At 38.2% G+C, this 23,528-nt stretch overlaps 2 protein-coding genes across 3 annotated transcripts in view; one reads left to right on the forward strand and one right to left on the reverse strand.

Moving 5' to 3' along the window:
* Nucleotides 1–181: 181 nt before the first annotated feature.
* LOC121975428 (26S proteasome regulatory subunit 4 homolog) lies at nucleotides 182–5,487 on the reverse strand. The gene is made up of 7 exons (XM_042527064.1): nucleotides 4,925–5,487; nucleotides 3,916–4,161; nucleotides 2,427–2,596; nucleotides 2,121–2,337; nucleotides 1,871–2,011; nucleotides 902–1,013; nucleotides 182–452 (listed from the first exon to the last, which is right to left on the reverse strand). Exons 1-6 carry the CDS (start codon nucleotides 5,402–5,404, stop codon nucleotides 930–932), a joined length of 1,338 nt encoding a protein of 445 aa, XP_042382998.1. The 5' UTR covers nucleotides 5,405–5,487; the 3' UTR covers nucleotides 182–452; nucleotides 902–929.
* Nucleotides 5,488–6,161: 674 nt separating this feature from the next.
* The window catches only part of LOC121975429 (AFG1-like ATPase), a 30,993-nt gene continuing 13,626 nt past the window's right edge, over nucleotides 6,162–23,528 (forward strand). The window contains exons 1-6 of one of the 2 annotated variants that reach the window (XR_006110325.1): nucleotides 6,162–6,332; nucleotides 6,583–6,725; nucleotides 6,812–7,061; nucleotides 7,243–7,331; nucleotides 7,420–7,520; nucleotides 7,632–7,754. Coding sequence is in view for 1 of the 2 variants with exons in the window: in XM_042527066.1 (XP_042383000.1) it covers nucleotides 6,830–7,061; nucleotides 7,243–7,331; nucleotides 7,420–7,520; nucleotides 7,632–7,754 (545 nt within the window). In the remaining variant the exon portion in view is untranslated. The remainder of the gene's footprint in view (nucleotides 6,333–6,582; nucleotides 6,726–6,811; nucleotides 7,062–7,242; nucleotides 7,332–7,419; nucleotides 7,521–7,631; nucleotides 7,755–23,528) is intronic. The other variant, XM_042527066.1, reaches the window with a different exon arrangement.

The following is a 23,528-nucleotide window of genomic DNA, read 5'->3' on the forward strand; positions in this document are numbered from 1 at the left end:
AAAGTTTGCTGCTCGATCATTTAAACAATACAGCAACAGCAAAACAGCAAAACAACAAAAGAACTTACAATTAATGGCACAAATTAAAAATAGAAGAAATTTTGTGGATTAATTCATTTATTTATTAAGGCAGATGTTTATTTATCATATAAAATCTATCCCTGAATTCTACAATATTATCTAAAAACAAGGAAAACTATAGAATCTGATTGAATCAAATATCAACAGCCAACAGCAGTAGTTGTCGGTAGCACAGGTTAATTGATTCAGAAACAAAATTTCCAACATTCATAAAGTTGTGCAAGTGTCAAAGTTGAGAACAAACAAAGAAAACCATCGAGCTCGGAGGTCCAATGAAAAGGCAGCTCTTAGCGTGTATCGTGAATCGATAGACAATACTTCTGTAGGGAAGAATTTTCCTTTCGGAGATTTGAAGCAATGCGAAATTTCACCTGACGCCATAAGAAATCGAGTCAATGATAATAAATGAACATTGCTAATCAGGGACAGTCCCCCAAAATGATTAAGAGACAACAAAAGTAACTAGCATGTTCCCAGATACACTTAAAATTAGGCATTCTAACGATGGAGTGGTAATGTAGCTTGCAAACTGTTTATGAAACTATCTATTATAGGAAGAAAGGAGTTTGTATTTGGATTAGAGATTCCAAGAAACTAAAACCAAGTCACCCATACTCTTTAACTTTATAATAGACAAAATACGAGATCAATTTGCCTAACATTGCCATTTATACTATTTATCAGTATTTTTTTTTTAACCTTCATGCTTGTATCATTTAGCTAATGTTTATTATTGTCATATGCTAATAGAGAGATACAAAAAAATGTTTAAAGAGGAAATGACATAATCATGACATTAAAATTAATAAATAAAGTTAACCTTCAAGTCAAAAGATTGAAGATGAAAGTCACATGTAGAGTCCCTCAGGCACTCCTTGCTTCTTCTTATACATAATTTTTTCTTTGGCCTTTTTAAAGTCTACATGAGTTACCTGTACAGAGAAAAATGTGTTCAATTATATGCCAATTGAAACAAAGTCACAAGGAAATGAAAAAAAAAAGAGAAAAAACTTCAGATTTTTGAAACAGATTAAAGTTCTCAATCCACTCGAGGTTTCAGAAGTGTCGTGACAAAGATGTAGGACAAGAAGAATAAGATTTGATCCCAAGGAGAAACAAATTCAATGGAACAAATTTCCACTCTTCTTTGATGAACTCAATGACTAAAGGACACAAATAACCACATAGCACCTAAGCTATTGAATGTCTATTTCCTAAACTTCAGTTTCAAATTAAAAAAAGGAAGACATGATATATTGGATACGTTTCTTGATGCAAAATAGGTTCCAAAATAAAATAATGCTTCTGTCTGCACTCAAAGGAACAAGAACACTGGATCACAGTCCCCATTAGAGGTTTAATGGGAAATATTGAAGGCAAAAATTGGAATCAGCAGACTATCTAGTTACAGAACTGCAGCAATAGGTGTTATGAACAACAGAAGCAATCAACAGAATGGAGTAAATAGAGCTACTACCCACGAGATAAACAAAAATTTACATAGATAAGTAACCAACAAAAAAACGTCACCAGCAATAGATCTTAGCTGTTCAGCATTCAGCGAGTATAGGTCCTTTAATATGTCACAGTAATCAAAATTAGTATCCTTTAAAAACTGAAATCTATTACAAAAAACATGCCATTGAGAAAGGCTTGGCATCCTTGAGAAGAGTATGATTAACAATTTATTCTATTGCCTTTTCCCTTTTCTTTGGGATGTATAGTGCGCGGATCCCTAAGGGAAAGAAATATACATTTAGCAATTTGACAAAAAAAAAGTTTTAGTTACCTTCATCCTACGCTCTCTCAAAGCAAGCAGGCCAGCTTCAGTACAGATTGCCTTGATATCAGCTCCAGAAAACTCATCCTTGGTCATGACAAACTCTTCTAGGTTGACATCATCAGCCAGAGTCATTCTGGATGTATGAATCTTACCAGAATATTTAAAACAAGAGAAGATTTAGCGAGAATCTACTGAGGCTAATAAAATTACGATCTACTAAATACAGTCCTGAATCTATTCATGAAAAATAACATACCTGAAAAATCCGTCTTTTTGTCTTAATGTCAGGCAGAGGGAATTCAATCTTTCTGTCAATACGGCCAGGCCGAAGCAAGGCTGGATCAAGGCTTTCAATTTTGTTGGTTGCAAGAATAACTTTAACATCTCCCCTTGAATCGAAACCATCTAACTGGTTCAGCAACTCCAACATGGTTCTCTGTATTTCACGTTCACCACCTGAATGAGCATCATATCTGGAAAGAACCATGATATTTTCTTCAATAGGATTAGTCATGATTTACAACATGGAATAAGGTGAATATCATTTCTCATTGTTTAATACCTTTTGGTGCCAACTGCATCTATCTCATCAATAAATACAATTGAAGGAGAAAGTTCATCTGCCACTCTAAACAATTCTCTCAGCAGCTTAGGTCCATCACCCAAGTATTTCTGGATCAACTCACTTCCAACAACACGCAAGAACGTTGCAGAAGTTGAATTAGCTACAGCCTGATAATAGAAAAGTAATCAGAAAAAAAAGTGTTGTACATACTAGTGCAGCAGTCAGTAATCTAGTGAACAAAATAATAAAGGAAAGAAGGTATAATCTCAAAACTACAAGAAAGATAATTTTACTACTACTAAATGCAGTCAATGATCACTTAGCCAAAGCGCTCATCTAACACAGCTATTAAAAAACATGAATTGGTGTAAACACTGAATATATTTTGTTGAGCTTGATATCTATCTAAAATAAAATATTGTTTCTATATGCCTAACAACTTTAGAGATCTACTATGTGAGGTAACATTTTCTATCCTTGTTACTAAGAGATAATTGAGTGTCATATCTATATCACTTGTGACTTTGTTTCATGAAGATGGATGAACATGAAATTCTTGAAAGTAGGACTTTGTTAAATATCATTCATATATTAAACAAGGAGGTATTGATGAAGATATTATTAATAGGATAAAGGTGAATGATTAAAATGGATGGAAGCTTCTACTTGTGACCTTTAGGCTAGAAAGAAAATTATATAACATTGTGGTCCAATCAGCCATTCTTTATAGATCAGTGTGCAGAAGTTTAGGGGAGAAAACACAAAATGCTAATTTAAATGTGTTGGATTACTAGAAAAATAAAATAACAAGCATTACTATCTAGGAGTAGGCTGATAGCTTAAATAAATGATAAAATGAGAAAATAGATTGAGATGCTATGGACATGTTTACAGGCAATCAACGAGTTGAATCAATTAGAATTGAAGTTGAAAAGGACGGAAGAAATCAAAGATAGCTCTAATAAATATCATCAAAGGTGATTTAATTTAATACTGGTGTAGAATCCTACATGGAGTTCAATGGAAGGATAAGATCCAACCTCAAATAGCTAGGACTGACACAACCTGATGATACTTGTGACTTTATACGTTAAATGGCATGCACATAGGTATATTTACACGCTAATACTATATAAGTAAGTGCTCCACTTTTTACTAATTTCACACTTGTAGTTACAAACCTGACTTCTTAAAGCACAGTGCTCAAAACTGATAACCAAACCAATAATCACAAATATCTGAAAAGATACAGATATTTATAGGTATATGCTTATGAACATATGCATGGTGATAATTTTTTTGATTTCCAGATGTATGTTGTTTAAAGAAGTTTATATGACTCAGAATATAGTCAAATTGACAAATATCCGCAAAAAGAACAAGAGGCAAAAAAAAATGTAGAAAAGTTAATGTTACAAAAATTCATATGCTAACATCACATTTACATTTATCAAAATCAACAATGGTGAAATAAAAATGCTCTCACCTTGGCAAGTAAAGTTTTACCAGTTCCAGGCTCACCGTATAATATTACTCCCTTGGGAGGCCTAATTCCAATATCCTCATATAACTCAGGATGAGTAAGTGGAAGTTCAACAGCTTCTTTAATTTCTTGGATTTGAGCATCTAAGCCACCAATATCAACATAAGACTCCAAAGGAGCCTTTTCAACTTTCATAACAGAAACCATAGGATTCACTTCATCCTGAAGTATTCCAACAACAGATAGAACCTGCAAAAGATTTAGCATAATCAGCAGTGTAAATTGTAAACCACGTTATACAAACTTTGGAAATTTTCATTACAATAAGATAAAACAAGAAGTCCAACGCAAAAATAAGACAAATAAAAAAGGATTAGAAATAACATAGACATGAAGATAACAGAAGGAAGAATTAGATACAGAAAAGCAGATGCGAAAACAAGAAGAAAGGGCAGGAACACATTCTAGAATGGAGTCAAATATGTTGCTCGAGAATAGAAGGTAAAAATTCTAAAGCAAAATTTTTTCTTCTTTGAAAAATAGTGAGGCAGATGTGTTCTAACAGCTTTCTTCTGCCACATTCATGGACAGACTACATTGCATATTGATTCTGTCAAACAGACAAGTCTAAGATAGACAAATGCTTTGAAAGCTAGGAATAGAAAAAAGATGAGAGAAAAGCAGGCAAACAGGTGCCAACAAGCTACATGAGAGACCTCTATCTGTTGTATCATTTTCTCCAGCAAACAGACAAATAAATCATTGGTATCCTCGAACAAAATATAGGGCTGAAGGTAACATAAGCAAAACGCATGAATGAAAACATTTGGACACGCGGACAACGATACCAGGAGCAACAAGGAATACATAGAATTATAGATGACCACAACCAAGATTACGATCTGAGGAGCCATAAGGCTTCTCCGTTTCTGGTCGTTCAACCGCCCATAGCAATATAGCAATTAGAGCAACACAAAACACATAAGAAATAAAGGGAAAAAAAAACGATCACCTTGTTGTGCATGAGGATTGCGCAGCCCGGTTCCAACTGATCTTTGTCAACAAGCGACAGTATACCAACATAGTACTCCGGACCAACCGAGGAAGACACGATGGCATGGTTCTCGTCCATGAGCTCCTTAATGTTCCCGACGCTCATCGGCGAACCACGGAGGTCGTCGAACTTGGATCGGTCCTCCTCATTCTTCTCCTCGTGGGGGCGTAGGCGCTCCTGGTTAGCGACGAACTCCTCGTCCATGAGGAGGTAGTCCTTGATGCGCTCCAGCTTGAGGAGGCGAAGGCGGAACTTGGAAAGCGGGGTGACGGCGGGAATGCGGCCGGCAGCCTCAGGTCCCTTCTGCTTGCGCTTCTTCCGGCCGACCCGTGACGGCGGAGCCGCCCGCTCGAACTTCTTCCCCTTGTTGTCGCCGTCCTGCTTGCGGTCGCCGGGGAGCTCCTGCCACCCCATGCCGCCAGGAGTACCCTGCCCCATGGATCCTAAAATTTGGAACAGGCGAAGAGACCGAGTACAACAATGTCGGGGAAATGATAGTCCCTGCTTCGTGCCTTCGTAGTTGAACGGTAGGTAAAAGCAGAGCAAGCTTCCTCGGTCCTCTTCTTTTATACACGCAGATCACAGGTGACTTGAAGAACACGATTCACACGAAGCTACAACGGCCGCTGTGCTGGGGATGCCATCTCGGATGACCCACGGGGTCTCAATCTTATTTATCACGCTGCAAAGGTTGGAACCGCCAACCCAGCGGCCCCCTCAACCCGGCCCCACAAGTATGAGAGGGAGTAAATCACGGTGAATACGGGCCCGGCTATGACATGGTGGTCTTAGGCATTTTAGCACGGACAGATATTGATGTTACCACATGCTCTTATCACGCTGCAAAAGGTTGAAACCGCCAACCCAGCGGCCCCCTCAACCCGGCCCCACAAGTATGAGAGGGAGTAAATCACGATGAATACGGGCCCAGCTATGACATGATGGTCTCAGATATTTAACACGGACAGATATTGATGTTATCGCATTTGCTGCCACATGCTCTTATCACGAATCTCTCCGAGGAGGAGAGGGGACCTACGCAAAGCTCTCCTAGTTACTTGATTAGTTTAAATCATAATGTCGCGTAATCTACACGAAACACTGGATCCTGTAAACACCCCGTATACATTAAGACCACTGCTTCAGGATCAAATTTTAGCCGTTCAGTTAAGCACAGTCAGTGGCTCCCGCATGATACCGTATCCGTGTGATCAGACGTCCCTCCTCGTCGTACGATATCATGTCGTATAACAGACACTGTACGCGAGTACTCGCCGATAAATGGAGAAGCTCGAATCTGGAAGCGACGTCGAGTTCCAGTGGCTTCGGCCCAGTTCCTGTGCAAGTTGACACGGCCGACCTCAAAGTAAGAGTAATCTTGATCTTTTCTCTCGTTGCTGTTGGGATTCGGAAGTTTAGACATTTGGTTGGTAGTATTTTGATTGGTGATGATTAATTTTTGCAAGTATTTTCATGACATATGTCAAATTTCAGTGATATTGTTGCGTTCCCTACTTTATGGGAAGTGGTTATTTGTTTTTAAAAGTTTGGATTTTTTGTACTCTCAGCAAAACTCGATCCGTTCTGATTCATCTTGTGTTTGCTCGATTGCACAGGAGAACCCATAATCAGTCTTTTGGGGGTTTCAATATTCTGAAATTGGGCGGATAAGTTCATGGTTTAGATCACTGAAGAGTTCGATTCTGCTTTTGCCTTCTGGTTTATTTCCCAGTGGCTTTGTTATTGCTTTCTTTTCCAGGTTATTGTTTTTCTTTGGAAAATCTGGATTTTCTTTGCTTTCTTATTTTAATGTTCTAACTCATATTTTACTCGGTGTTTTTGTAGCTGAAATATTTTAGATCAATGAGGAATTCAGCTCGGCCTCTTCAACAAATCCGATATCTTTACTGTTTTTACCGAACAGACATTTCATTAAACAAAGCAGGGAAAATTGATAAAGCTTCTATTTTTGTTAACCCTATTGCTTGTCATCCAAATGGGGTCATTTATGGTAGAGAAAACAATAAAGACCTGACTTACAGTATGCTGTTTTCCAGGGCTTTATGCTCTACCTCAGAAAAGTTCTCTATCAGAGGTTTACTTTTATCGTCATTGTTTATTACCATGCAGAAGAGCCTTATTGTTAGTCATAGCTGAAATTCTGTTTTGCCTTTACCTCAGCAATCATAGTTGTATACTAATTAATGCTATATGAATATACAAAGTATGGATTTTATTTATATTTTTTATTTTGATATACTGTGTACTTGAAATAGATTCTTCTAATGTTGGAGGAGTTGGTCCTTTGTTGGAGTATGAAAAGAGAATTGTCATGGGAGAGCTTGTTGGTGGAGACAGCTTCCAGGTTTGGGTCATTGCTCTCTTGTATCAATGGTGCCTCTGGGCTGACAGTATCATTGGGTGATCTGAGATCTCTTTGATTGTGACCACAGATAGAATCACTTCGAGCACTACAAAGGCTTTATGAAGAGCTCGTGGAGCATGAAGATGATTACCAATTGGATAGGTATCTGTCATCAAAAAAATCTGGGAGGTAAGTGAAATGCACAATCTATTAGTGGGACATCTCGTTGAGCTTCTACTCCAATCTATATTTATATATTGTTTAATTGTTTTTTAATGTGTGAGTGTGATTATTGTGCAGGAGTAGGTGGTTGTGGTCTCGTCTTATGCCTCGGTCTAATTATTCACCAATCAAAGGACTGTACCTTTATGGAGGAGTAGGCACTGGAAAGACAATGCTTATGGATTTGTTCTACAATCAGCTGTTTGTCTCCTCTAAGTTCTTTGTTGTTATGATTCGGAGAATTCATTGCTTGTAACAATCTTTTTTAGTATATAACCTATCAGTTGATTATAGGAATCTACTTGTATATATATAGAGAGAGAAATGATAGCTTCCACACCCTTATCCTGCACATTCATGGGCAACGCTCACAGGGCGCCCGAATTCTCAAAAGTGAATCGGAGCACCCAGAAGTGCCTTCGGGCACTCAGACCTATGAGAGTCGCCCATGATGTGCAGAATAAGGGTGTGCGGGCTAAAAACTTCCTATATATATATATAGTTGTCATTTTTTTAGTAGGTTGATTTTCACTTATGAGGAACCTGTTGGTTGGTCCAAGGAAGATCGTACCGGTTCCACTGTACAAAAATTTTGTATAAGTCCTGAACCTTTCCTAACAACCTATTGTGTTATTTAGAAATTAAATTCGGAATCGCAAACGGAACTTAACATTATTGATTCCAAATTTAACTTATCTGTTCTTAATGGTTTAGACTTGGATCGCAAACGATGCTTAACATTATTGATCCAAATCCACCTATGCTATAAATTCAATTAAATATTAATTTCTATTTCCAGGACTGCATGGCGAGACACTAGGCCTTCTTAGGTATGAGATCATCCACCACTGCCTAGACAAAGCCTTTTAAAAAAACTTAATATTTAATTTCCTTATATAACTCTAGGTTTAACCAAAAAGAGCAATCGAATCACAAATTCGAAAAAACAAAACAAAAGAAACACAACTTCGAATATCTAATCCGAAAATCTAGAATCACTAGCCTCTTGTGTTTGGAATTCATACAAAGAAAACTACTATGATGCGGAAAACAATTACTAGTTATACCTTTCTTTGTAAGCAATAACCTCTTGATCTTCTACCATATTCCTCTTCTTATCTCAGACGTTGTGTGGGCAACGATTTAACGAGATGAGAACCACCAAGCCTCCTTTCTTCTTAGCAAGATTCGGCCACCAACCAATGAGCTCCAAGGGATGCAAGAGCAAAGCCTCCTTTCTCTCCTTCTTCTCCTAGCTAGAACCGGCCACCAAGGACTCCTCTTGTGTTGATGCCGCCGGCCATCAAGGAGGAAGAGAAAAGGAGAAGAGCAAGGACTAAGAGCCGGCCACCACCAAGGAAGAGAGGGAGGAAAATAGAATAGAGTTGTGTTTCATGAAGGCACCCCCTCCCTCTCTTTTATAATCCTTGGTCTTGGCAAATAAGGAAATTTTAAATAAAAACTTCCTTATTTTCTTTGCCATGAAAAGGAAAATTTAATTGATTAAAAATTATTTCCTTTTCTTATATTAAGTGGTCGGCCACCTCATAGCTCCAAGCAAGGAAAGTTTTAATAACACAAGAATTAAAACTTCCTAATTTGCTTCCGAAATTTTAATAAAAATTTCTCTAATAATTTTTTCCTTCATGGTTGGTTATAAAAGGAAATTTTATAAATTAAAATCTCTCTATTAAAACATGTGGATGATTTCCAAAAAGGAAAATTTTCTCTAAAATTAAAATCTTCCTTTCAATCTACAAATAAGGAAAGATATCAAATATTTTCTTGATCTTTTGTAGAGACTTATAAAAGGAAATATTTAATTTTAAAACTCTCTTTTAAATCATGAACATGGTTACAAAGAAGGAAAGTTTTATCAAAAATTAAAATCTTCCTTTTAACTACAAATAAGGAAAGATATCAAATCTTTCACTTAATCTTTTGTAGAAGGAAAAAATTTAAATTTTAAACTCTCTTTTAAAACCATGATATCCACATAAGAAAAGATTTTAAATAAAATCACTTTTATTTTTCTAGTGGCCGGCCACCTAAGCTTGGGATCCATGCTTTGGCCGACCACCTTAAATTGGCTCCACCCTTAGCTTTGGCCAGCCCTAGCTTGGGCTCCATGCTAGCTTGGCCGGCCACCTCAAGGTGGGTAGAAAGGTGGATATGCGGTGGGTATAATTCTCTATATACAAGAGGCTACGATAGGGACCGAGAGGAGGAATTGGTTTTGGTCTCCCGATGAAATTAAGCTTCTCGTGTTCGCCCCGAACACCCAACTTAATTTCATCAATAATAATTCATACCACTAAAGAATTATTATTGAACTACCGCACCAATCCCAAATTACATTTTGGGCTCCTTATTATGAGTGTGTTAGTCTCCCTGTGTTTAAGATGTCAAATGTTCACTAATTAAATGAGTTACTGACAACTCTCTTTAATTAATATCTTAGTCCAAGAGTAGTACCACTCAACTTTATTGTCATGTCGGACTAAGTCCATCTGCAGGGTTTAACATGACAAACCTTATGAGCTCCTCTTGGGGACATTATCAACCTAGATTACTAGAACACAGTTTCCTTCTATAATCAACAACACACACTATAAGTAATATCATTTCCCAACTTATCGGGACTTTTGATTTATCGAGCTAAATCTCACCCTCTGATAAGTTAAAGAAATGAATACTAAATATATGTGTTTGTTATTATATTAGGATTAAGAGCACACACTTCCATAATAACTAAGGTCTTGTTCTTCTATTAAGTCAGCACAAAAAGAACTTACCTTAAATGGTCCTGCTTAATAACTCAGAGTGTACTAGTGTAATGTTGGATCGAGACACGCTCGAGGGGGGGTGAATAGCGCTCGCGGCTTTCACACTTTTCGAATTCGTACGAGTAAAAACAAACGCAGCGGAATTAAAGAACAAGCAGATGAACACAATGGATTTACTTCGTTCGGAGCTTGTGACGACTCCTACTCGAAGGCCCGCGATCTTTGATCGCTTTCCGTGGGCAACAACTATAAGCACGAGAATTATTACAATCTACGTACAAATTAAAACAGTAATTAAAAATACCGACAACACTTAGAGAATATGAATTCTGGAGCTCAGGGTCGTCGGAAAGTAGTCGCAGCACTTCGGGAACCTTTCGTTAGCAGCTAATCGCGTATAGGGATCGCTTGGAATACTTGTGATGAGCTGCTGGTCGAGATCCCTTATAAAGGGTGTTCAAGGCGCCTTCCACTGTTCACCAAGGCGCCTTGAATGAGCCGAGTCAGCCGCGGAGATAAGGGCTGAACTAGTCGAACCTTATCAGGTTCAACGCGCCTCCAGCCTCTCCAAGGCGCCTTCATCAAGCTGTCCAAGGCGCCTCCACGCTTGCTTCGCAGCCAGTTCAGGTTTTGCACCCGAGGCGCCTCCAAGCTCCATGGAGGCGCCTCGGTACTGTTCATCCGAGGCCAATTTTGCACTTTGGTCCCTGCAAGATATGTTAAACACAAAAATACCCTGCAGCACAAAGTTAGCTCATAACACATAAGTGATAGTATAAAAGAGAAAGTTTGACAGTCTCCGGACTGTCCGAGTCTGACTTCGGGTTTCCACCCTGAAACCCTAGGTCGACCCGACGCCTACTGTTCCCTCTGCGGGGAACGCGTCCTCACCTACTCCACTAAGGAGATTTACCTGCTGCCAGTGCGATCCTCCAGATCGACTGGACTTTTGCTCAGCACTCGAAGCTTCCGGATTTCTGCTGGACATCCGCTTCCTGGCTAGTCCAGTCTTTCACCTGGTTCGCGACACCAGGACTTTCCACCTAGGGTTATCACCCCCTAGGACTTTTGCCTGAAGCCTTCGACCTGCCAAGACTTTCCGTATAGTGTTACCACCCCCTAGGGTTTTTACCTTGCCTAATCACAGTTAGGTCTTTTCCTGAAACGCTTAACAGATTTGTTAGATCACTAAACATCTTAACTTTGAATCCTTTGACATTATCAAAATACGAGTTCGATCGTCGGATGCTTCCCGCACCAACAATCTCCCCCTTTTTGATTATGGCAACTCAAATTCAAAGTTAAGTAAACAGATATGCAAGTAAAGCGAGCATAAAGAAAAAGATTTTTAAGGCGAGCAAAAATGATCTTCTAAAGCTCCCCCTTAAGTATTACTCCCCCTTTAAATAATATTTTGCGATTAATTTTGAATTGGCTACTTTTGAATGGCTTTTTGCTACTCTCCCCCTTTGCCATATATCAAAAATAAGTAGTGGAATACTTAGCTTTGGTAGAATAGACAATGATTTTCCAAAAACAATTGTTTGTTAGAAAGATAGCCAATAGATTTCTAAAGAGAGAAAGAAAATTTTCAAAAACGCTTAGCATTTTATAAGTGATTTCATCGTTTAGCTAAGTGAAACAGGGATCTTAGGCTAAGTGAAACAAAATGAGTAAGGGAGATTGACTTAGCTTAATGTTGAAAACACCTTTTAAACAATTAAAAATATTCTTCAAAATTGACTAAAGTATTTGCTAAGAGATTTGAAGTTACTTAGTTAAGTCTTTTGCAACTGTGTTAGTTAAAAACATTGAATTTTGGATAAAAGACAAGTGTACCTAATTTCTTTTTGAAAGAATAAAGAAATACCAAAACTACTTTTCATTTTCAAAATTGTGAGTGAAAATATAAGTCAAAAGAGAAGTTTTTGAACTAAATGATTTTTGAAAGAAAATTTTGAAAGCTACTTTTGCTTAGCAGAAATTTTTAAAGTTTGCAAAAATATGCTTTTTAATACTTTTAAGTAACGAATGATTCTGTGAGAAGCCTTAGCTTAACAAGTTTAAAAAAAATGAAGGTTGCTAGGTCTTTTGCAAATATTGAATTTTGAAAATATAGCTTAAGTTTTTTAAAAAAAACTTAGCTTAACTTGAATAACTTGATTTTGAAAATAGGAGCAAAATTAAGAATTTTAGAACAAAGAGGGAGTAGCTAAAAATTGAGGTTAATTATTCAGTTGGTCCTTAAGTCCAAGCATGAGTCAAATTATCGAATATGATTTGGTCAGGTATCAGAGCCCTAAAGTGCAAGCATGTTTAACCTTAATAGATCCATTTCCTTCACCAACTGTCTAACCTGTAGCTACTTGCTGATTGCCTAGAGGACAACAGCTTTCACTTGGTTAGTCGAGTTAAGTCATTTAGTCCAGTTAAATTTGACTAAGACGGGAAGACTTAACTGGATTACTGTTAATAAAGTATTTAACGCCCAGACTCATATTGATGCACAGAAATAAGCATTCTTGAGTTCAGGCTGTACCCTATGCATCTCACGTCGTTCTATGTTTTACAAACACAAGCAAGGTATACCTAGGTGTTTGTCAGATGCTCTGGCTTAAGTCTAGGGGAACATGATATCTAGGGGGAAAGCCTAGTCTAAGTTCAATTTTTGAAAAATCTAATAAATTGGGATTTTGAAATAAATATTTTCCTAGAATTTTTTAAAATGATAACAGTTTTGAAATAGGACAATGAGTTTGAAAAGCAATTTTTATTCTACCCAACACATTCCTATTTGTCTTCTAAGTGAGCTGAACTCAAGTTCAGGTAAGGGCTTTGTGAAGATGTCAGCTAGGTTTGATTTTGACTCAACATAGTTGAGTGCAATATCACCCTTAGCTACATGATCCCTTACAAAATGGTGCTTCACTTCTATATGTTTAGTTCTTGAGTGATGAATTGGGTTTTTCGTTAGATTTATTGAACTTATATTATCAATTGATATTTTTGTTTTATGATATTCCAGTTGATAGTCTTTAAGAGTATGCATCATCCATAGCAATTGAGATGCGCATTCACCTAAGGCTATATATTCAGCTTCAGTGGTAGATAAAGCAACACAGTGTTGCTTTCTACTAGACCAACTTACTAGGCATTGTCCTAGAAATTGACAACTACCGCTTGTGCTTTTTCTATCTAGCTTGCATCCGGCATAGTCTGAGTCAGAATAGTCAGTTAGGTCAAGAGTGCCAGATCTAGGGTACCATAGTCCTACATTTAGAGTTCCTTTAACGTACCTAAGGATTCTTTTGACAAGGGTTAAGTGAGACTCTTTTGCACAAGATTGATATTGTGCACACACACCTACTGCGAAAATTATGTCTGGTCGACTCGCAGTAAGGTACAGTAGACTTCCTATCGCACTTCGATAGTATTTCAAATCTACTGGTTTACCTTCTAAGTCTGAGTCAATTTTAGCATTAGTAGCCATTGGTGTATTAATTATCTTTGAATTCTCCATGCCAAATTTTTTAATTAATTCTTTAGCATATTTAGTTTGATAAATATAAATACTATCTTTAGTTTGCTTAATTTGTAAACCCAAGAAAAAATTTAGTTCTCCAACCATACTCATTTCAAATTCATTTTCCATTAATTTAACGAATTCTTTTAGAAATTTAAAGTTAGTTGAGCCAAAGATTATATCATCAACATAGATTTGGGCTATGAAGATGTCTTTTTCTATGGTTTTTACAAATAGGGTCGGATCGATGTTACCTTGTTTAATGCCTTTGGATATTAAATAATTGGATAACCGTTCATACCATGCTCTAGGGGCTTGTTTAAGTCCATATAAAGCCTTTTTCAATTTAAATACATGACTAGGATAGTCTAAGTCCTCAAATCCTGGGGGTTGGCTTACATAGACCTCTTCTTTAATAAACCCATTTAAAAAGGCTGACTTGACATCCATTTGGTATAGTCTAAATCCTTTATGTGCTGCATAAGCCAGTAGCATCGTAATGGATTCAAGTCTAGCTACTGATGCATAGGTTTCATCATAGTCCAAACCTTCAACCTGACTGAACCCTTTGGCCACTAGTCTTGCCTTATTTCGTACTATATCACCCTGATCATCCAATTTGTTCCTAAATACCCATTTGGTGTCAATTATGGACTTATCTACTGGTTTAGGTACAAGTTCCCAAACTTGGTTTCTATCAAATTGGGCTAATTCTTCTTGCATAGCAATAACCCAGTCTGGGTCAGGTAGGGCTTCTTCTATAGTCTTAGGTTCAATTTTAGAAATAAGGGTAATCTGACTCAGGTTTCTATAGGAGGATCTAGTTCTGACTCCTAGGTTTGGGTCACCCAAAATTTGGTCAGGTGGGTGAGAGGTACTTACTCTGTGGGTCAGAAACTGGTTCTTCTGGTTTATTAAGGTTAGGTTGGATTTCATCATCTTCTATAGTTCTTGGATTGATGTCAATATTTTCATTTATATTAGGTAGGTTGTTTTCTTCATCAAATATTACATTAGTTGTTTCTTCAACTTTTAAGGTATTTTGATTATATACTCTAAAGGCCCTACTGGTTGAGGAGTATCCTAAAAATATTCCTTGGTTAGATTTGGGTGTAAATTTTCCTAAGTAATCTATAGTATTTAAAATGTGAACTTTACAACCAAATACTTTTAAATAGTTTAGGTTGGGAATTTTATGATAATATAGTTCATAAGGTGTTTTATTGTGAGGTTTGTTAATTAGAATTCTGTTTTGAATATAATTTGCCGTATTTATTGCTTCGACCCAAAATTGATGATTTAAGTTATACTCATTTAGCATGGTTCTAGCTGCTTCTTGTAGGGTTCTATTTTTACGTTCCACTAGACCATTTTGTTGGGGGGGGGGGGTTATAGGACATGAAAATTCATGTTGGTATCCATTTATTTTACAAAATTGGGTAAACCTATGATTTTCAAATTCCCCCCCATGATCACTTTTGATACGTTAAATTTTAGTATCTTTTTCATTTTTTGTTAATTTGCAGAAATTACTAAATATTTCAAAGGTTTCATCTTTTGTTTTTAGAAATTTTACCCATGTGAATCTAGAGTAGTCATCAATTATAACTAAGCAATACTGGTTCTTGCTTAGTGACTTGGCTCCATGTGAATCAAATAGGTCAAGGTGAAGGAGCTCAAGCACAGAGTTAGTTCTTTCTAGATTCGTTGACTTGTGTGTTGATTTGGTTTGTTTTCCTTGTTGACAAGCATTACAGATTGAGTTTTCAATGAATTTTAATTTTGGCAAACCTCTAACTAGACCATTTTGACTCATTTTAGAAATAAGTCTAGTGTGAGTGTGACCCAGTCTTCTGTGCCACAGTTGGATTTCCTCTTGTTGTGTCATGAGACACTTTATTGAGGATATTGATAGGTCAATTGTGTAGATGTTATTTTTTCTAAGTCCTTTAAGTCTGATTTCAGGGTTTTCGATGTTTTTGACTAAACACCCAGATTTGTCAAAATTGACTAAGTATCCACTATCACACAATTGACTTATACTTAGTAAATTAAAGTTAAAATTTTCAACCAATAAAACATTTCGAATAATGAAGTCAGAATTAATTTCAATATTACCTTTTCCGATTACTTTCAGTTTACCGTCGTTGCCGAATGCAACCGATCCTAAATTCTTGTATTTGAGTTTAGTAAACTTCAACTTATCTCCAGTCATGTGTCTGGAGGATCCACTATCCAACATCCATTGATCCAATTCCTACACATGAAGTAGTTGAATTGGTTTCCTTTTAATGGATTCAAAGATAGCTTAATTGAAGTAGACTCCTTAGTTTTTCTATCTCACCCAATCTAAGTTAGCAATCAATTAATTCTATGGGTGTTTGTGAGATGTTTGATTAAATTAATGTTTTGAAAAGTTTTGGAAAAGGTTTTAAGTTAATGATTTCTAACAAATAATTTTAAGCTAATTAGGTTTTGGAAATAATTTTAAGTTTATTAACTTTGAAATTAATTTGAGAATAATTTTAAGTTAATTAATTTGAAAATAATTTTAAGTTAATTAATTTTGAAAATAATTTTAAGTTAATTAATTTGAAAATAATTTTAAGTTAATTAATTTTGAAAATAATTTTAAGTTAATTAATTTTGAAAATAATTTCTGTATTCCCAATTTAATTTGACTTTATGTTTTATTCCAAATTTAATTTTAATTAATGTTTATTCTAATTTAATTTGAATTAATTTTTATTCTAATTTAATTTGAATTAATTTTTATTCCTTAGTCATCTCACCTGATTTAAATTTTCAATCAGGGTATCCTATAATTGTTGTGAGATGAATTATGGTTGAATTTTAGGGTCTGGTTTAACTTTGTGTTAGATTCAGGTTTAGCTTTGGGTTCAACAAGTAGGCATTCTTTGGATAAACTTCTGGGTTATGGTGAGTCACAAGGAACTCATTAAAGTAACCATGCCTTCGAGGTTTTCCAAATAGTCCTACCCATTGAACTTAATACTAAACCTTGGTCTAACTGGTTAGGATCCATTTAAGGGTAGCTTCGGTCAGTTCCACTTGGCCAAATGCACAGGTCGAAGTCATATCTGTTGGTGCAACATCCCTCAGGTCAAGGTTGACCTGGTTAACCAAGCTGAGTCTTGGTTTGGGTTTAGATGTTTGACAATAAGATATTGATCGAAGAAGAGTCAAGTAGGTCAAGGTTGACCGGATACTTGACTGGGAAGTCCTAACTGGCATGTTAGGCAGGTGAAAATCCTGGTGAGTGAAGCCAGGTGAAAGTCCTAGTGAGTAAAGCTAGGCAGAAGGAAATCCTGGTGAGTGAAGCCAGGTGAAAGTCCTAGTGAGTGAAGCTAGGCAGAAGGAAATCCTGGTGAGTGAAGCCAGGTGAAAGTCCTAGTGAGTGAAGCTAGGCAGAAGGAAATCCTGGTGAGTGAAGCCAGGTGAAAGTCCTAGTGAGTGAAGCTAGGCAGAAGGAAATCCTGGTGAGTGAAGCCAGGTGAAAGTCCTAGTGAGTGAAGCTAGGCAGATGGAAAACCCTAGTGAGTGAAGCTAGGTGAAAGTCCTAGTGAGTGAAGCTAGGCAGATGGAAAACCCTAGTGAGTGAAGCTAGGTGAAAGTCCTGGTGAGTGAAGCCAGGCAAGGAAGGAAATCCAGATGGATCAAGGATGATCGGACATCTGGTGTTGGGAAGTCCAAGTAGGTCAAAGGGATTGACTGGATACTTGGCAAGGAAGGAAGTCCAGATGGGTCAAGGTTGACCAGACATCTGGTGGAAGTCCAAGTAGGTCAATGGAGTGACCGGATACTTGGCACGACGAGTAAAAGTCCAAGTAGGTCAATGGAGTGACCGGATACTTGGCACAACGAGTAAAAGTCCAAGTGGGTCAAAGGGATTGACCGGACACTTGGTGGGGAGTCCTGGCATGATGTACCAACAGGTCAAGGTTGACCGGATGTTGGTGAGGGAGGTTTGGGACTTGGTTTTGGGCAAAAACCAAGTGCTGGATCGATCCGTGGATCGATCCAGGCTGTGGATCGATCAGTGGATCGATCCAGATTCTTCCCAGCGAACAGAAAGCTTCCAGGGATCGATCCAGAGGTCCCGATCGATCAGCCGATCGATCGGGACGATGCTGCTTCGCGCGATAAGCACTGGATCGATCCGTGGATCGATCCAGGCGCGTTTCCAGAGCACAGAGGCGCTCTGGATCGATCCGTGGATCGATCCAAAGTCTCCCCGATCGATTCGGAACATTCGAATCGATCGGGTTCCGACCGTTGGCGTCGATTTAAGCTGCAGGCGTGCGATGGCTGCGGCATCTCTTCACGATCTCATCTCAGCTCCTCGCCAGCTTCTCCACAGCTCTCTACAAGCACGTGATCGCCAGTTCTTGAAGGATCTTGGAGGCTTTCCAAGTCAAGAGGCGGATCTATTGCAAGAAGAAGAAACTAGGGTTAGGGTTTGCACTCATTGTAAGCTTGTAAGCTTCTATTTCTTGTACTCTTTCCCTTCTTCTTGTATTGAGTGTTGTAGGGCTTCTCCGCCTTTGGTAGTTACCATAAAGGAGTGTTATTCATAGTGGAGGGTGCGTGTGTGGTGTGGATCCTTGGATTAGTCACCTCCTTTGGAGGTGGATACCAAGTAAAATCCTAGTGTTAGCGTGGTTGTATTTGTTTCTGTATTTTCCGCTGCATATCCTTGAAGAAACAAGCAACGCCAAGCGACGAGTACGCGACGAGCTATTCACCCCCCCCTCTAGCTACTTTTGGTCCTAACAAGTGGTATCAGAGCAAGGCCGCTCTTCACCGGAATCATCGCCGGAAGGGTCAAGCATATCAAGAAAAGCTAGAGGGTGAAGAAGTTGGAGCAAATTCTTCAAGTTCAAGACCTCATCAAGCTCAACTTCAAGATGCAATTCCAAGATGGACTTGGATTTGACACAAGGGTGGCTCCACCATACACTTCCACAAGTTTTGATTCTTGGAGATCAAGAATCGAAAACTTCCTTATGATGGAGATAGAGCAATGGTTTGCTCTAATGGAAGGCTTCAAAGCTCCAACGAACTCCAAGGGCAAGCTTCTAAAGAAAAGCAGATGGAGCTCGGAGCAAATTCAAAGGGGCGAGGCAAATGACAAAGTGACCAAGCTTTTGGTCAACTTATTGCCTAGCCACATCTTGGCTCAAGTTGGAGAATTCGAAGATGCCAAGGAGCTTTGGAGCAAATTGGCCAAGCTTCATGAAGAGATCCCCTCCACTGTACGAGATCAAGAAGAATCCAGAGAGGGAGACTCTTTGGAGCAAGACCAAGAGGAGGATTCCGAGGTTGAGAGATGCTCAACCTCCGAAGAAGAGGAAATCCAAGAAGCTTCATCCTCAAGGGAATGCAACGAAGGGAACAAGGAGGGAGCATACTCCTTGTTTCATATTCAAGATGATGAAGCCTCCACCTCTAGGATTGAGGGGGAGCAATCCTTGGTGACACCGGATCAAGAAGAAGAAGAAGCTTCTACATCCGGGTCAAAAGAAGAAGAGGAGGAAGAAGCTTCTACCTCCACAAGTCAAGAAAAATCAAATGGAGGAGAATCAAGGTCCGATCAAGAGGAAGCTTCTACCTCCGGATCCAAAGAAAAAGATGTCACTCCTACGAGCAAAGGTATAAATATTTCAATTAATAATAAAAATCATATTATATGCTTTAAATGTAGGGAACATGGGCACTACAAGAGCAAGTGCCCTAAATTAGCCAAGAAGAAGGGCCAAGTGGCACAAAAGGGCAAGGTGAAGCCCAAGGAGACCATCCCCAACACAAAGAAGAGCAAGGAGCATATTATATGCTTCTCTTGCAATCAAAAGGGGCATTATCGTAGTCAATGCCCCAAGGGGAAGAAGAGGGTCAAGGCTCAAGGAGGCACTAGTCAAGGGGGAGCCTCCAAGGTAAAGAAGAAGGTAACATTTATTGAGCCTACTCCTTTACATTATGGTAAAAAGCATGATAATTCTAATTTTTATCATTTTAATGCAATTTACCATAAGAATAGGAAGCATGAGGGCTTTAAGGAAAAGCATGTGGCCCTACATGCCAAAACTACTACACCTAAGGCTAGGAATGTAGGTAAAAGTCTAGGCAAGAACTCTAAGGATTGTAGCTACAAGTCTAGAAACAAAAATGCTCATGAACTTAATGAAAAACCAAATTCTAAGGATTTAATGATAGAAAATCAAGTCTTGAGATCAAGACTTGATAAAATGGAAAAGACCCTAAAAAGGATGGAAAATATCCTAAAAGGGCAAAATGAGCAAAACCTAGGGCTAGGAAAGTCAAAGCCATCAAATAGCCATAGAGGTTTGGGATACAAACCAAAGGCTAAGAAGGATGTGCCTAGTTATCATAGGGTTCCATATAGTTATGGAACAAACCCTAGGTTTAGTGGTCAAGTCAAGAACACTAGGGAAGTCATCCCTAAGAGTATTTTTGCAACCAAAGTGACTAAGACTTCTAAGAAGTCTAAGAAAGTCACTAACAAGGTCACAAGGGAGGCTGTCCCTAGGGTTGACCTAGAAAATGTGACCAAGGCTTCTAAGAAGCCCAACAAGGTCACTAGAAAGGTATCTAGGGAAGTTATCCCTAGTGAGTACCTAGAGCATCCAAGGAGCACCAATAGGTGTTGGGTTCCTAGGAGCATCTTCTCTACCCCATAAATGGGTAGAGAGTGTCAACTCCAATTAGAAGGGTAGTTAACCCAACTTTGAGGAAATTGACACTCAAGGAGCATTTTCAAGGTTTTGTTAACCTTTGAAAATGAAATGGAACTATTATTTACTCCTTGAAAGAGTAAAATGTGCCTAGTGGTGAAAATTTGATTTTAATCTTAAAAGGCACATATTGGGAAATTCATAAGAGCTACCAAGTTGGGATTTTGGTATGTTCTTAGGAAATTTAAGGCAATCCGGGCCTTAACTTTAAAGTGCTACTCTTGTGGAAAAATGAAATATGCCAACATTTAGGGAATATGCGCAATTTCAATTGGCATAAATTAATCAAGGGAATTAGAAATGTCAATTTAGACTTTGGCATTTTCTTGAAGCACTTTAGGGCAATCTAGGTTTAAGTTGTAAGTTTAGCTAAGGTTTAAGGATACTTAGATAGTTAATCTAGGTATATTTTATTTATGCTAAATCTTGCCATGATTGTTTGCCCAATATATGCCATGACATCATGTTTATTTTTGCATTCATGACTTATTATGAAAAATACAAAAATACCATGTCATGACATTCATACATCATGTAGCTATAGGATATCTTTCTTTTGAAAGTTATTTTATTTTGATGTATGCCATAACATTATCATGCATTAGTTTAATTCCTTGTAATTAAGGACAAATGGCATTTAACAACACTTATTAACAAGTGACATCCTAGGTGGGTGTCTAATATCTCCAAAATGCCTAGATAGATATGCATGATCCCTAGAATAAGGCAAAACCAAAATCTTACATCTCACAAGGACTATAAGATGACTTGTATGTGTTTTAGTGCACATTAGATACAAGTGAGATGTTAGGAAGATGAACAAAACTCAAGATGTTGATTTAGTGCATTCTTTTGAGTTTTAGGTTCATCAAAACACATAGTTATGTGTTTTCCCATCATTGGGAAAGCTAATGTACAAGTCATGTGCATTAAGCCCAAGGAATATGGTGGGATATTGGTTTTGAAAAAGTTTTCAAAATGATTTTGGAAAACCTTGGTGAAGGCTATCTGTTGATAGTAATCACCATTGTATAGTTAGACACAAACTTGAAGAAAACACTAAAGTTTTTGCAAGTTTTCAAGTTTGTGTCAATCTTTGAAAATATGATGTATTTTCATAGAAAACTATTTTTCCTTGATAATATATGCCCTAAACATTGTCTACACGAAATTTCATAATTTTTGGATTTTTGTAGAATTTTCTAGGGGTTTCTGAAGTTGACTGAAATGGAATTTCAGCAACTATCAGAGCTCCGATCGATCCATGGATCGATTGGAGTGCCTGAATCGATCCATGGATCGATTCAGAAGGCAAATCTCGCGAGCAGTAGCTCGCTGGATCGATCAGCCGATCGATCCAGGTAGTCTGAATCGATCAGTGGATCGATTCAGAAAGGTTCAATCGATTGGAACCCAACTCCAATCGATCCAAGTTGCTGATTTTGGCTGGGAAAGCCTGATTTCAGCACTTTGAACCTATTTTAGTCTAGGTAACCATTCCAAACCCATAAAATACATTTGTATACATAAAAAGGGTGTTTTCGTGTTGAAAACAACGATGGAATGGTAAAGGAAGACTTCATTGAAGTTTAGGTTGAGGTTTGTTTCAAATTTTGAACATTTGAACCTCAAAACTTCTAAATCTGGGTTTCCTAAAGGTTTAGGGATTCCAAGTCATTGTTGGTGCAATGACAGAAGTTACCACCATGTCTTTAGGGGGAGGGACTCTTTAAAGACATGAAAATTATTTTTCATGAACCTTGGAAGGTGGTTAACCTTCTGTTGTGAACTTGCTCAAGGTTGAGCATTTAAACTTGAAATGGGGATAAATGGGGAGTGGATATCCTCATCATTTCAAGTGGCAACCCAAGAGGTTGAAAATGCTCAAGGTTGGGTATTTGTCAACATTGAGGGAGAAGTTAAGGATAATGAAGGGTATGGGACCTTCAATATTGAGTTGATCACAATGAGTGAAATTGTGATCACGATGAGCAACTCTTCAGGGGGAGAGTCTTCAACAAATGGAGTTGTTGAAGTGTGCCCAAAATTGGAGCATAGGTTGATGTGTTTCCAAAGACGGGTTGATGTGGTTTATTCGTAGGAGGTTGATGTGTGCCAATAGGGGGAGAATGAAAGGAAGTAAGTTAGGTTTTCATTACCTAGAGGGAGTTTGCCCTCTTAGGGGGAGAATGAAAAGCTTAATTTATAGGTTCATTACCTAGTGGCATGAAGAAGGAGGCTATAGGATTAGCCTAACTTACATGTGGGATTGTAAGTGTTATTGTGGTATTGTCAAACATCAAAAAGGGGGAGATTGTTGGTGCAACATCCCTCAGGTCAAGGTTGACCTGGTTAACCAAGCTGAGTCTTGGTTTGGGTTTAGATGTTTGACAATAAGATATTGATCGAAGAAGAGTCAAGTAGGTCAAGGTTGACCGGATACTTGACTGGGAAGTCCTAACTGGCATGTTAGGCAGGTGAAAATCCTGGTGAGTGAAGCCAGGTGAGAAAGTCCTAGTGAGTGAAGCTAGGCAGAAGGAAATCCTGGTGAGTGAAGCCAGGTGAAAGTCCTAGTGAGTGAAGCTAGGCAGAAGGAAATCCTGGTGAGTGAAGCCAGGTGAAAGTCCTAGTGAGTGAAGCTAGGCAGAAGGAAATCCTGGTGAGTGAAGCCAGGTGAAAGTCCTAGTGAGTGAAGCTAGGCAGATGGAAAACCCTAGTGAGTGAAGCTAGGTGAAAGTCCTAGTGAGTGAAGCTAGGCAGATGGAAAACCCTAGTGAGTGAAGCTAGGTGAAAGTCTTGGTGAGTGAAGCCAGGCAAGGAAGGAAATCCAGATGGATCAAGGATGATCGGACATCTGGTGTTGGGAAGTCCAAGTAGGTCAAAGGGATTGACT

The sequence above is a fragment of the Zingiber officinale genome, chromosome 4B (genome assembly GCF_018446385.1).
Source record: "Zingiber officinale cultivar Zhangliang chromosome 4B, Zo_v1.1, whole genome shotgun sequence".
NCBI lineage: Eukaryota > Viridiplantae > Streptophyta > Magnoliopsida > Zingiberales > Zingiberaceae > Zingiber > Zingiber officinale.

Bases quoted from the DNA above. Each gene is read 5' to 3' on its own strand.
- LOC121975428 (XM_042527064.1), bottom strand. From the start codon at position 5,404: ATGGGGCAGGGTACTCCTGGCGGCATGGGGTGGCAGGAGCTCCCCGGC. The intron at 2,012-2,120 runs GTATGTTATTTT...TATTCTGGTAAG, and splicing joins CAAAAAGACGGATTTTTCAG to ATTCATACATCCAGAATGAC. The intron at 1,014-1,870 runs GTAACTAAAACT...TTCTCTGTACAG, and splicing joins TGAGAGAGCGTAGGATGAAG to GTAACTCATGTAGACTTTAA.